The sequence below is a fragment of the Dreissena polymorpha genome, chromosome 7 (genome assembly GCF_020536995.1).
Source record: "Dreissena polymorpha isolate Duluth1 chromosome 7, UMN_Dpol_1.0, whole genome shotgun sequence".
NCBI lineage: Eukaryota > Metazoa > Mollusca > Bivalvia > Myida > Dreissenidae > Dreissena > Dreissena polymorpha.
Window position 1 is genome coordinate 85,607,453 of NC_068361.1, and position 13,854 is coordinate 85,621,306.

General features: G+C 36.9%; 1 protein-coding gene across 2 annotated transcripts in view; it reads right to left on the minus strand.

The window, feature by feature from the left end:
- LOC127837562 (uncharacterized) overlaps nucleotides 1–13,854 on the minus strand; it is a 77,269-nt gene that overhangs the window by 20,480 nt on the left and 42,935 nt on the right. For both annotated transcript variants that reach the window (XM_052364755.1, XM_052364754.1), the window contains exons 5-8: nucleotides 11,735–11,914; nucleotides 9,332–9,447; nucleotides 7,956–8,029; nucleotides 7,631–7,822 (exon numbers count right to left, since the gene is read on the minus strand). In XM_052364755.1, the coding sequence (XP_052220715.1) occupies nucleotides 7,631–7,822; nucleotides 7,956–8,029; nucleotides 9,332–9,447; nucleotides 11,735–11,914 (562 nt within the window). The remainder of the gene's footprint in view (nucleotides 1–7,630; nucleotides 7,823–7,955; nucleotides 8,030–9,331; nucleotides 9,448–11,734; nucleotides 11,915–13,854) is intronic.

A 13,854-nucleotide genomic window follows, 5' to 3' on the forward strand; every position in this document is an offset into this window, starting at 1 on the left:
AATATGGGCTGTCAGTTGTGGTGGCAGCCATTGTGTGAATACGTTTTTTTGTCACTGTGACCTTGACCTTGACCTAATGTAAGTTATCATCCGGAAACCATTGTACTATTTCGAGTCACTGTGACCTTGACCTTTGACCTAGTGACCTGAAAATCAATAGGGGTCGTCTGCCAGTCATGATCAATGTACCTATGAAGTTTCATGATTATAGGCGCAAGCATTCTTGAGTTATCATCCGGAAACTATTTAACTATTTCGAGTCACTGTGACCTTGACCTTTGACCTTGTGACCTAACAAGAGCTGTCAGAGGACAGCGCGCTCGACTATTCGAGAGCTTGACAGTATAACGTAAGCCATAATGGGGAAATTGTTCATATTCAATAATTTAATAGACGATCTTTCAAAAATAAAAAAAGGAAAAAAAAGATAGGGGGGGGGGGGTGGTAGGGGGGATGAGAGGGGGGTATAATGTGGGGTGTGGTAATTTATTAGATGTTTAAAAAAATTGGGGTGGGGGGTGGGGGTGTAGGGGGGTAAGAGGGGGGGTGTAATGTGGGGTGGGGTAATTTATTTTGATGTTTAAAAAAAATAAATTGGGGGGGGGGGGGGGGCGGTAGGGGGGTGAGAGGGGGGTATAATGTGGGGTGTGGTAATTTATTAGATGTTTAAACAAATCCTTATTTTTTGGGGGGGCGGGGGGGGGTGGGGGGTAGGGGGGGAGGGAGTGAGGGGGGGTAGGGGGGAGTGAGAGGGGGGTCTAATATGGGGTAGGGTATTTATTAGATGTTTACAAAAACATGGGGGGGTGGGGGTTAGGGGGAGTGAGAGGGGGGTATAATGTGGGATGTGGTAATTTATACGATGTTTAAAAAAATGTTTTTTTTTTGGGGGGGGTGGGGGGGGTAGAGGGGTGGGGGTGAGAGGGGGTATAATGTGTGATGTGGTAATTTATTACATGTATAAAAAAAAATTGGGGGGGTGGGGTCTAGGGGGGTTGGGGTTAGAGGGGGTATAATGTGGGGTGTGGTAATTTATTAGATGTTTAAAAAAAAATGGGGGGATGGGGGGGTAGGAGGGTGGGGGGAGTGAGAGGGGAGGTATAATGTGGGGTGGGGTAATTTATTAATGTTTAAAAAAATGGGGGGTGGGGGGTTAGGGGGAGTGAGAGGGGGGTATAATGTGGGATGTGGTAATTTATACAATGTTAAAAAAATGTTTTTTTTTTGGGGGGGTGGGGGGGTAGGGGGGTGGGGGTGAGAGGGGGTATAATGTGTGATGTGGTAATTTATTACATGTATAAAAAAAATTGGGGGGTGGGGTCTAGGGGGGTTGGGGTTAGAGGGGGTATAATGTGGGGTGTGGTAATTTATTAGATGTTTAAAAAAAATTGGGGGGGATGGGGGGGTAGGAGGGTGGGGGGAGTGAGAGGGGAGGTATAATGTGGGGTGGGGTAATTTATAAGACGTTTAAAAAAATGGAGGGGTGGAGGGTAGGAGGGGTCCGTGAGAGGCGGTATAATGTGGGGTGTAGTAATTTATATGATGTTTAAAAAAATTGGGGGGCGGGGGGGGTGGGGGGTATAATGTAGGGTGTAATAATTTATTAGATGTTTAAAAAAAATGGGGGGTTGGGGGGGTAGGGGGATTGAGACGGGGTATAATGTGGGGTGTGGTAATTTATTAGATGTTTAAAAAACAATTGGGGGTGGGGGGTAAGGGGGGTGGGGGTGAGAGGGGGGTTATAATGTGGGGTGTGGTTATTTATTAGATGTTTAAAAAAAAATATGGGGGGTGGGGGGTAGGGGGTGGGGGATGAGAGGGGGTATAATGTGGGGTGTGATAATTTATTAGATGTTTAAAACAAGAGCACCGCCTTGCGGGTGCAGACCGCTCATCTATTTTCTTTTCAAAGCTGAAGGGACTCTCATTTTCAATCACAAAGGAGGGAGGGGTGGAGTGAAGAGGGGTGTATAGTGTGGGGTTGTGGACATTTATTACATTATCTTCCAAAAAAGCGAAAAAAAAAAAAAAAAAAAAAAAAATCGGGGGGGTGGGGGGGGGGGTGGGGGGGGCGATGCAGGGGGGTATTTTTTGGGTGCGATGGTTGGACGGTATTTCAAACATAACCGTTTCAAAAAAAAAATGGGGGGGGGGTATAGTGTGAGGGTGTGGTGGTAATTTGTGAGATGATCTTAAAAAAAAAAATAAAAAAAAATAAAAAAATTGGGGGGGGGAGGGCGGAGGGGAGGGGGGGAGGGCACGGGGGATGGTTTGGGTGGAGTCTATTGTGGTATGTCAGGTAAGAGTAGTTTTGTCAAAGTATCAATCCAATCTAATCATAAATAGAAGTTATGGCAATTTTAGCAAAATTTAATAATTTGACCTTGAGAGTCAAGGTCATTCAAAGGTCAAGGTAAAATTCAACTTGCCAGGTTCAGTCACCTCATGATAGCATGAAAGTATTTGAAGTTTGAAAGCAATAGCCTTGATACTTAAGAAGTAAAGTGGATTGAAACACAAAATTTAACCATATATTAAAAGTTACTAAGTCAAAAAAGGGCCATAATTCCGTAACAATGACAACCAGAGTTATGCAACTTGTCCTTTTACTGTACCCTTATGATAGTTTGTGAGTGTTCCAAGTATGAAAGCAATATCTATGATACTTTAGGGGTAGAGTGGACCAAAACATAAATCTTAACCAAATTTTCAATTTTCTAAGTATAAAGGGCCCATAATTCCGTCCAAATGCCAGTCAGAGTTACATAGCTTTGCCTGCACGGTCCCCTTATGATAGTTCATAAGTGTTGCAAGTATGAAAGCAATAGCTTTGATACTGTAGGAATAAAGTGGACCTAAACACAAAACTTAATCAAATTTTCAATTTTCTAAGTATAAAAAGGGCACATAATTCTGTCAAAATGCCAGTCAGAGTTACATTACTTTGCCTCCACAGTCCCCTTATGATAGTTAGTAAGTGTTGCAAGTATGAAAGCAATAGCTTTGATGCTTAAGGAATAAAATGGACCTAAACACAAAACTTAACCAAAATTTTCAATTTTCTAAGTATAAAAAGGGCACATAATTCTGTCAAAATGCATGCCAGAGTTATCTAACTTTGCCTGCCCAGTCCCCTCATGATAGTAAGTAAGTGTACCAAGTTTGAATGCAATAGCATTGATACTTTCTGAGAAAAGTGGACCTAAACGCAAAACTTAACCGGACGCCAACGCCAACGCCGACGCCAAGGTGATGACAATAGCTCATATTTTTTTTTTTTTAAATAGATGAGCTAAAAATGGGGGGTGTGGGGTAGGGGGGGGGGGGTAGGGGGAGTGAGAGGGGGGTATAATGTAGGATGTGGTAATTTATTAGATGTTTAAAAAAAATTGGGGGAAGGGGGGGTAGGGGGTGGGGTGAGAAGGGGGTATAATGTGGGGTGTGGTAATTTATAGATATTTAAAAAAAAATTGGGGGGTGGGGGGGTAGGGGGGGTGAGTGAGAGGGGGGGAGGGGGTATAATGTGGGGGTGGGGTATTTATTAGATGTTTTAAAAAAATGGGGGGGGGACGGGGATGGGGGGTAGGAGGGTAGAGAGTGAGAGGGGGGTATAATGTGGGTATGGTAATTTATTAGATGTTTAAAAAAAATTGGGGGGGTGGGGGGGTAGGGGGGTGGGGGTGAGAGGGGGGTATAATGTGGGGTGTGTAGTAATTTATTAGATGTTTTTTTTGTTGTTTTTTTTTATTTTTGGGGGGTGAGGTTGGGGGGGGTGGTGATGTTGGGGGGGGGAGGGATTCTGGTAGGGGCGTGGGGTATTGTTTGATGGAATCCAATGTGGTATTCAGGTAAGTGTTGTTTTGTCAAAGTAATAATAAAATGTGATCATAAAAAATAACAAATGATCTCACACTGACGTGAACAAATATCCTCTATTTATTAAACATTAAATTTAAACTTATTGCATTTGTTTCCCCTGTATATAAGATAGATATAATAGTGTATTACCTCCCCTGTCCTGCTTATATTTATATTACGGCCAGAATTTTTTAATAAAAGGATTTTCGGACCCGCCGACTCCAATTTTTGACGAAACCAAAAAAAAAAAAAATCTTTTTTTTTCGGATGCCAAAAGGTGGCTTTTAAACACGAAACGCTTGCCGGGTTTTAGAAGAAGTTCAAATGAGTTATAAATCATCATAATAAACCCAGTTTTAATTACCCACTTTAATACGCGAACCTCCATCATCGTGCACATGTGCTGGAATTTACCAACAGCTACGCCATCATTGTTTGTGCAAGAAGTTGATGAACGCTACAACGCTTTCATCAGCAAAGTCTGCTAATTTCCCAATAATTATGCAACCGTCAAATAAAATCCTGAATGGAATCGATTTGTAAGTAAATATTTTATTATTTCTTTACAATTTTATAAAATTGATAGTATTAAAATGACTAAAAAATATTATGAAAGCAATAAGAAAAGAACGATTTTAATTTAACAGGTGCTCGAAATGCGAAACCCATTTACGCCTATCAACTTTAAACATTCCATATTTTACGCACAAATACGGTCATATTTTAGAGAATAAAATTTTGTGTTGTTTAATGTAGTTGTAGTGACGAATTTGTGCATATAAAATGTGTTTTTTCGTTATTTTCAATGGGTACAAAACTTTGGTTTTGTTCCGAACTGGTTCGTACCAAAAGTTCAAAAATCGCAAAATCAACAGTTTCTAAAACGATTTCAAACCATGAATGTCCAAATCAAATAGTCAAGTTTATGGGGGTTATTATCGGATTAACAGCTCCTTTATGACATTGAACTATCAATTATGTTATCCTGGGATAAACTGTCACGAAGATCAATAATTATAACGATTATTAGGGACGCTATTTCTTTAATCAATACCATGACAAAAACACATGTTAACTTGTTTCAACAGGCATTTGTGTTTAACAGTTCCATTATTAAAATGTTCTGGGAACGATATATTTTAATTTAGATACCAACTATTTCTGAAATCAAAAGTAGGTCCTTCACTCGATGTACTATATTTCGGATATGTTAAAATTCGGACATATATAAAGATAGTGACATTTATGTGTTGATTTGTTGTATAGTTTGTACAAATATGTTTTGTGTTATTTCAGACAACAAGAATGGATGGTGGCAAATATCCTGGGTCTTTCTGTCAAGAAATAGATGTGAAAAAATATTCATTTAATTGAACCTGGAAATCAACCACCACAACTATCAGAAAACCTTTTAACAAAAGGTGTTGTTTTAGAATTTGTGAAATTTGATAATAACCAGAAGTTGATGTATATCATGTCCAAATGACCAAACGTATAAACTGTTTAACAATTTGAATTGAGATGCTTTATTTTCTGATGTTTGATTTATTTTTCCTTTCAGATGATATATATTTGTGTGATTCTAGGTTTTAATAAATAATTCTGAAACATTTATGCAGCATACTGTTACATTATTGTTAACGTTATTATATTATGTTGGTGTTCTGGTTTATCAAGTGGAAAAAATGTTATTTATATAAAAATAAAGCTTTTAATATTAAGACTTATGAAGGTACTTATTGTTATTTATGTATTAACATACTTCTCAGAGTAATAAAAAATATAGTAAATGCCATAATTCATTAATGTAGTAAGGTTCCTTAAATGATTGTCCTTATTGATTAAGTTTGAATTATGGGCGGTTTTCACGCCACGATAAAGTGGCGACAATTTTTTGGGGGCCTGTGAAACCCATGAAAAGCGTTTTATTATGGTATTTGTATTTGTCTGCGGTATTGATTTTTACTGGACAATAATCTATAAAATGTTTCTTTTAAACCTCAATAGCTTATTGGTTGTTTGTGGAGATAAAGTATTTTTAATGCAACATATGGATTGCTTGATGAAAAAAAAGCATAAAAAAATCACCAAAAAGTTTATTAAAGACAAGTGAAAAGATTGCATAACTTTTGAACTTATATATATATAGTTAAGATATTTTTAAAATTCAAACTAATTTAAAAACTGCACATCAAGACCTACAGTCTGATTATGATCATATTTGGTCACCCATCTTTTTTTTTCTTTTTTTTCCGTTCTCCTACCCGACACTTTAAGAAAAAAAATCCGAAAATCATTTAAACAAAAAATGTTGGCCTAATCAACAAAATTAAACATTAACACAATATTTAATATACAAAATATACAAAAAATCTCATATTCTGATAATATTTTTACTGATCCACTTTATTGTACTCAAATCATGATGTTTCATTGGACTGATAATTATAGATTTAGGATTACAGACCAGTTGCTTCAGTTATATTGTTCAGAGTTCGCCCTGTTGGCCGCGTATGCGTTCTTGAGTTATCATCCAAAAACCATTTTACTATTTCAAGTCACCATGACCTTGACCTTTGACCTAGTGACCTCAAAATCAATAGAGGTCATCTGCGAGTCATGATCAATGTACCTATGAAGTTTCATGATCCTAGGCCCAAGCGTTCTTGAGTTATCATCCGGAAACCGCCTGGTGGACGGACCGACAGACCGACCGACAGACAGACCGACATGTGCAAAGCAAAATACCCCCTCTTCTTCGAAGAGGGGAATAATAAATATGTGACTGGTGCGCGTCGGATGGTAATCAAACTAAGTTTCCATTTTATGCCAAATATTTCAAGGAAGTTTGATGTTGATACTATAAAAACTGTTAAGAAATGAATGTTAAATGAATGCTTAAGACCGCACGACCATAGTCCAATTCGCTCAACCGTAAATCCAACAATGGTATCCCAAAATATGTCCTGTCTGAATACGGGCAAATAAAATTACAAGGAGGATTATAAGTACATATATAACCGCTGCTTGATTACTATTTTGTGTTCTAACTACAACATAATGATGATCATTACAATTATAGAAGTAAAACCAGCTTAAGTAAATGCGCATTTCAAAAGCAGGTATATATATAAAGTCCAATGTTCTTAGGTTTTTGCACACACAAATAGTAAAACAAATAGAACGTGATTTGATAATTGCATCAGGTTGCAAGCGATTAACTTCATAACTACGAAACGTTAGTTAACAGTTTCAAACATTGGACATTATTAATATGCATTTTCCCGATGTCGTAGATATCCACGATCATCCTACTCATACAATTATTAAGGACGCGATATAAGTTACACGGCTGCTTAATTACACCGTACAATTTCATACACGGTCAGTATAATACTATTTTGTCAGAACGAAGCTCGAGCTCATAAAATTATCTTCCTGAATCAAGAGGAGCGGGATCTGTAAAAAGCCGTTTAACAAATGCATTTTTCCAAGTACCATTCTTTCTCCTGCATCAACATAACAACGAGAGAACGATACCCCTGCTGTATTTAATAAGATAATCTTGTTGACTTCAGTGACATAATTCAACGTTACCTTTCCTTATATAACCAAAGCTACTGACATAATAAGTAAAACTACAGCATGTGACCTGGTTTAGCCCAAGCAAATTAATTTTATGTGTGAGTTCAGATAATTTATTTTAAACGATCCATAATTCCTCTTAACACAACCATACTTTTCACATTACAAAGTAAAGGAAAAAACGTACCGGAATGAATTCCCAGTGTGTAGATAGTCAATAGCGCAAGCAATCTGGAACATTATTTTCAATCTGTGCTTCCAATGAAGTACAGGTATGTACTCCGCAGATGGGGGGCTTTCTACTAACAATTTTCTGTCAGATTGGATCGCTGCATACAAATCACCTTTCTCAAGATATGGTGCTATGAAGTAGTATTTCCTTTAAAAGGAAAATATTTGATAAACAAACTACTCAATAAGTAATACAATGCATTTCAAGTGGATAAGAAACATAAACAAGTTTTCTATTCCAAAGTATTATGTTATATGTAAAACTAATGTGTATTATTTACCCTTTCTCGAGATCATCATGGTATGCAATAAGTGGCACAATAGCGAAGTGCATAATACGTGACGCCAGCTTCTCCTTAAAATTAACATATTTTTATGAGCTCATCTGCATACACTGTGCTCTGATATATATAACGACTTCTTTATGTCGTAGGTCGGCTCTCGCCCATATCAAAAGAAAAAATTGAAAAAAAAATAATTTGTTTGACAATGATTATTCTCGGTTAAAAATATGGGCATCAAGAGCGGGAAAGTATGCCTTATATGGTTTAACTTAACCTTTTTAAAGCATCTCAGTATTTAAACAAAAATATTATCATTTTTAGAATAAAAGTGTATAGTTAAACAGAAAAGAGATAACTTTCTGTTTGCTAAATGTTAAAATTTGAATTTAACAAACAAGCTGTTTTAGTGTCTCTACATATAAGTCAACTGAATACAGTTTAATTACTAGAAACAAGTGGCAAACATAATATACGGCTTTGTAGGGAATTGTTGGAAATGATATACATTTAAATTAATTGTAAAAATCCTTGTCAAGTTTTGAAATATTTTTATTTAACACAATTGTCATTTTAATAACTGTGAAAAAATATGCCCTTCCAATACCATTTACATGTGTGGATGTCAATCGTCGGTCTGTTTTGGCTTTGGTATGTGACAAGCTTTTAAAAATGTCGGTCTGTATATCCAATCGCCTTTATGGAGACGTGATAGTAAAACATCTAATTGTTTCATTGATATAATTTTGATTGTATGCTTTGAAATCATTTTGACCGTCATTTGGTTTTATTCGTTTGTATGGTGAGTATTTTACAAAAACTTATTCAACGTAGTATACATGTATAAAATGAAGCTATAATTGTACTTTGGTTATTTGAACCATTAAAAGGGCGTCTTTTTTACCGTTCATCGGAGTTCAAATTCGTTTGTTACGGTTTAAATGTTAAATTGTAACTTAAATGTAATGTATTGAACCTTACCGTTGGTTAATTCAAATTAATGTTCGATGGAGGTTATGCTCAATACCAATTTCATGATACAATATTTATTACGTTTGTTTGCGTTTCTGAATTTTCTGTCAGTGACATTTTTTTTTCTCTTCTGCTTGTGAAGTATATTTTCACTTTTCTTTATTTGAACAAAGACTGCGAACAAATCGTTAATCACACATTGCAAAATCTGTATATATAGTTCAAGCTTGTTTCCCATAAAGATTAGTATAATGATATATGGGCACACTTTATAATCATAAGCACAAAGTCACGAACACATTGAGACCAGCCTGTCTTCCCCATTAAACCAGTAAACAGGGTATTTAATTGAAGTTATGAATAAGTTAATTTTGCTTTAATATGAGAAAATTTGCATGACTTACATTTGTTACAGAGGCAAGAATGTGAACCTTATCCTCGCGACGTGACTCCGGTGAATCATCAACACTGAGTTCTTTAAGAACTATTCTTTGCCGGAAACCATCCACTTGTTTGCGAGCTGAAACCATGTCATGAGACAAATTAGTTAAGTAACATTTCTTAAACCAATGTCTGTTTGACGAATATGCGATTTGGAAGCGTTTTTAGAGCATTCAACGGACGAGAAAATATAACGTGTATAATCCAAAGCAAAGATTAAGTTTCATAAGAAAGAAATTGCCTGAGTCTATAATAATAAAAATGTTTATATATAAATAAGAAAACAAGAGATGTACATCAATTGTGCTCCCAAATGTATGTACCCTAAGTAAACTAGAGCGATCTACGTGACCTCATATTCGCTTAAATCAGAATAACAGTTGCAATTATTGAATTCTTAGGATGGCCTAATAAAAGAGCTACTATGCACATTTCATATTAACACATTTCTTCTTTGACTTAAGAATATGAGTAGATTCGATTATATACGAAGTGCAGTGAAAAAAAATTGTCGAACGTTTTACTGGAGATGATGGCAATCATCAACTGAAGCCATGGCACGAGACAAAAAGTAAAGTAACATTTCTTAAACCATTATCTATTCGACGAATCTGGAATTCGGAAGCCTCTTTGTGAAATCTGCCTTTCGTTGTGCTACTACATGAAAATCATTTTAGTAAGCACACACACGTCATACGGATTTCAGTCTTATGCTGTTGTCCCTTAAAGTGTTTGTTTGTCAAGTCGGTCCCTTTTTTGTGAGATCATCATCATTATCATCATCATTATCATCATCATCATCATCATCATCATCAGCATCATCATCATCATCATCTTTTCTCTTCACTGGTTGGGCCGTCGTCAAACCTCCCTCTAGCGTGCTCTGGAGCACATTCTTTCGAATTTAGTCGTGTCTGATGACGGGTCAAAACCAAGCCAGCTTTGGTCGTTTGACGGTTGCAATGGGAGGGAGGGGTGTGGTGGGCCAATAAGTGCTGCTGTTCCAGAGGTTGGCCTTATGATTCATGTCGGAGATGCGGAAAAGTATACGGAGACACTAGTGATCGAAGGCCGGTATGTTGCATAAAGTGTCGCCGCGGAGCGTCTACGGATCTCAATAGTAAAGTAGGATAGAGAAAAACAAGATGTGTTTGTGAAACACAATGTCCCCCTATATGACGTTTGACCTTGAAGAATGGCCTTGACCTTGACCCTTCACCACTCAAAAGGTGCATCTCCTTGAGATACACACGCATTTCAAATATAAAATTGCTAGCTTCAATATTGCAGAAGTGACATTAAATGAGCAATTTTGACCCATATATTTGACCTTGAAGGATGACCTTGACCTTGACCTTTCACCACTCAAAATGTGCAGCTCCATGAGATACACATGCATGCCAAATATCAAGTTGCTATCTTCAATATTGCAAAAGTCTTCATAAAATAAGCGATTTGGGCCACATATATTTGACCTCTGACCTTGAAGGATGACCTTGACCTTTCACCACTCAAAATGTGCAGCTCCATGAGATACACATGCATGCCAAATATCAAGTAGCTATCTTCAATATTGCAAAAGTATTCATAAAATAAGCGATTTGGGCCACATATATTTGACCTCTGACCTTGAAGGATGACCTTGACCTTTCACCACTCAAAATGTGCAGCTCCATGAGATACACATGCATGCCAAATATGAAGTTGCTATATTCAATATTGCAAAAGAATTCATAAAATGAGCGATTTTGGCCACATATATTTGACCTCTGACCTTGAAGGATGACCTTGACCTTTCACCACTCAAAATGTTCAGCTTCATGAGATACACATGCATGCCAAATATGATGTTGCTATCTTCAACATAGCAAAAGTTATTGCAAAATGTTAAAGTTGGTGCAAACCAACCAACAGACCAACCAACCAACCAACCAACCAACCAACAAACCAACCAACCAACAGACAGGGCAAAAACAATATGTCCCCCACTACTATAGTGGGAGACATAAAAAAGACTTGTAAGCCTATACTTAATGGGGAGCGGATAAAACCGCGTGTCCACAACCTGCTCAGTCTGGTCATCGCTGCGGTCTCAAGGGCCATAATTCTTTGGACCTCATTCTTTGTCTAAGTTTTGGTTAATCCTGGAGGGGCCCATCTTCTCTCCAACAACTTGCAGCTGGTCGAACAAAACGTGCAAGCGCAATCACTTCATTTCACGCGCAAGCAAAAGCGGTTACAAGGGTGTCTTTGGGTTGCCATGCAACAAATGTACTATGTCTACACCCTTACACCCTCCCTCAACGTGATGTCACTAAGCAAATATACTTTTTCTAAATTATTTGATATTTGTATAAACGACTCACTTATATAAACAGTTCCATATCCCCCTTGTTCAATAGAGCCTGGGTCACTCAAGCAGTCTTTCACATGCTCAATGTATGCTCGGCTTAGCTCGACAAGCCTGCCATCGTGAATATGTTTCCCTATCTTTTTAATTTCGTGTTCAACTTCCACATGAGTGCATTCCTTCTTTGGTCTTAGTTCTAAAATGAACAAGATGCATGTAAATACATGAATGTAGCAAATAAAGCATTCGTAAACTATCAATACACGCTATTTTTATTTAGCATTCTGCGCAATGCCATAATATTTTGATTAAAGGTTTGCAGTTTGACCGTTCAAATACGATTTGCATGCCATTGACATAGGCTTTAATAACATCTTTATGTAGATAGTTCCATAATTGGAAACATTTTATTCAAGTCCAAATGCAATAGCATCTTGACAAATATGGTACTCACAATATACAAGCACACGAGAAATTGAAACAACAGCTTAACTAGACTTAATATCTTTCGAACAAACAACCTCTCAATAAACTAAATGTTTTCTACGTTCTCAAAAGATTGTAAATGGCTAATTTGCGTCATCTCATAAGCTTGTTCTGTGAAAGATAAAACTAGATAATATTTTAACATGATCAAGTTCTCTTTATTTCGGGCCCGGTTTAATGGCTGCATTGCCCCAGCATCTGCTATTTTGAGATATTCTTTCTGATCGTACATACAATAGTGTTTTTCCCAGGCCATTTTAACGTGGCGAAAAGCCACGCCGCCCTCCCGGATCGCCACTCTGCCCTTTTCAATGGCAAATTTCGCCACGCGCCCTTTTTTCAAAGGCAAATTTCGCCACGCGCCCTTATCAATAACATCTTTATTGCCTTACGATCTAACTTGGTCCGCAAAATCAGCTTCCTTGATTGTCTGTGACGCTCCGACTGTGCTTGATTTACTCGAGAGACGTCAACGTCTAATCGACTATAAATTGAGCAGATTTAATCTATTACAGTGCTCGATTTATAGGTAGGTCTTACTGACTGCTCCAAAGCTGTGAATATGTCATGCGTGAATAACCCCGTGTCAGTATCAATCGATAATGCCGAAGGCTATGTTATACCCGAAGTGCACTTTTTGGTCGGCAATGTGTACTCCTCCACGATAAAATCATTACTTCGGAGACTTTTGATGAAAAACTTGATGTTATTCTCGTGGCAATTGTGCATTGCATGCATTATTAAGTTATATCAAAACATATATTTTTACGCATAATTACATTTAAAATCACAAACAAAATTGTTCTTTATCGTATTCGTCTTTAAGATAATTAGATCTAATTATTGAAATAATTACTGAGACGTATACTAATTTAACAAAATGCGAATCGCGTATACGATTGAACGTTGCTATGTGCACCAGTCGCTTACATCATTTGACATTTTATCAACATGGCGGACTATACAGAATTAAATTTTGACTCGGCAAAAATGGCAAATAATGTCGTAAACGATCGAATTAACGATGGAGACTATACATTAAGAAGGGATTAATGAAATGTCTGTGATAATCAACGATGCATAAAAATGTTTTAGATAGCAACAACATTATTTATTTATTTGTAATCTACTCGGTGGATGTATGTCACGGAAACAAGTGTTGGCATATTGTTAGCAATCAATTTACTCGCAATGTTATTTTAAACATCTGTCAAGATTATTGTTAGAAAATGGGATAAGACAAACATGGTTTCATTTATATGTTAGTGGATCTGTGTATAATCAGATTCATATGCATATATTGCTTTATTATGTTTGTCGTGCTGTACAGTTTATTGAAACAGCATGGAACTTAAATGTACATTGCAAGGTAAATATATAAATATAAATCATAGTAAGTTAAATACATCTATTACCATTAAATGTGCTTGTTTATATTTTTTCCACAACTGCCTCTGATGCAATTACATGTTTCTCCCTAATTCAGGTATTCACGGAACGTTTTTGCCCTTTTTTGCCTAAACTGCGTGCTAAAATGCCCTTTTTTAAAGTAATGCGCCATGCCCCTTTGCCCTCCTGGGAAAAACACTATACAAACGTCGTCTATATCTACGTTTCAAAATGAATGATTCATTACTATGAATTTTATTT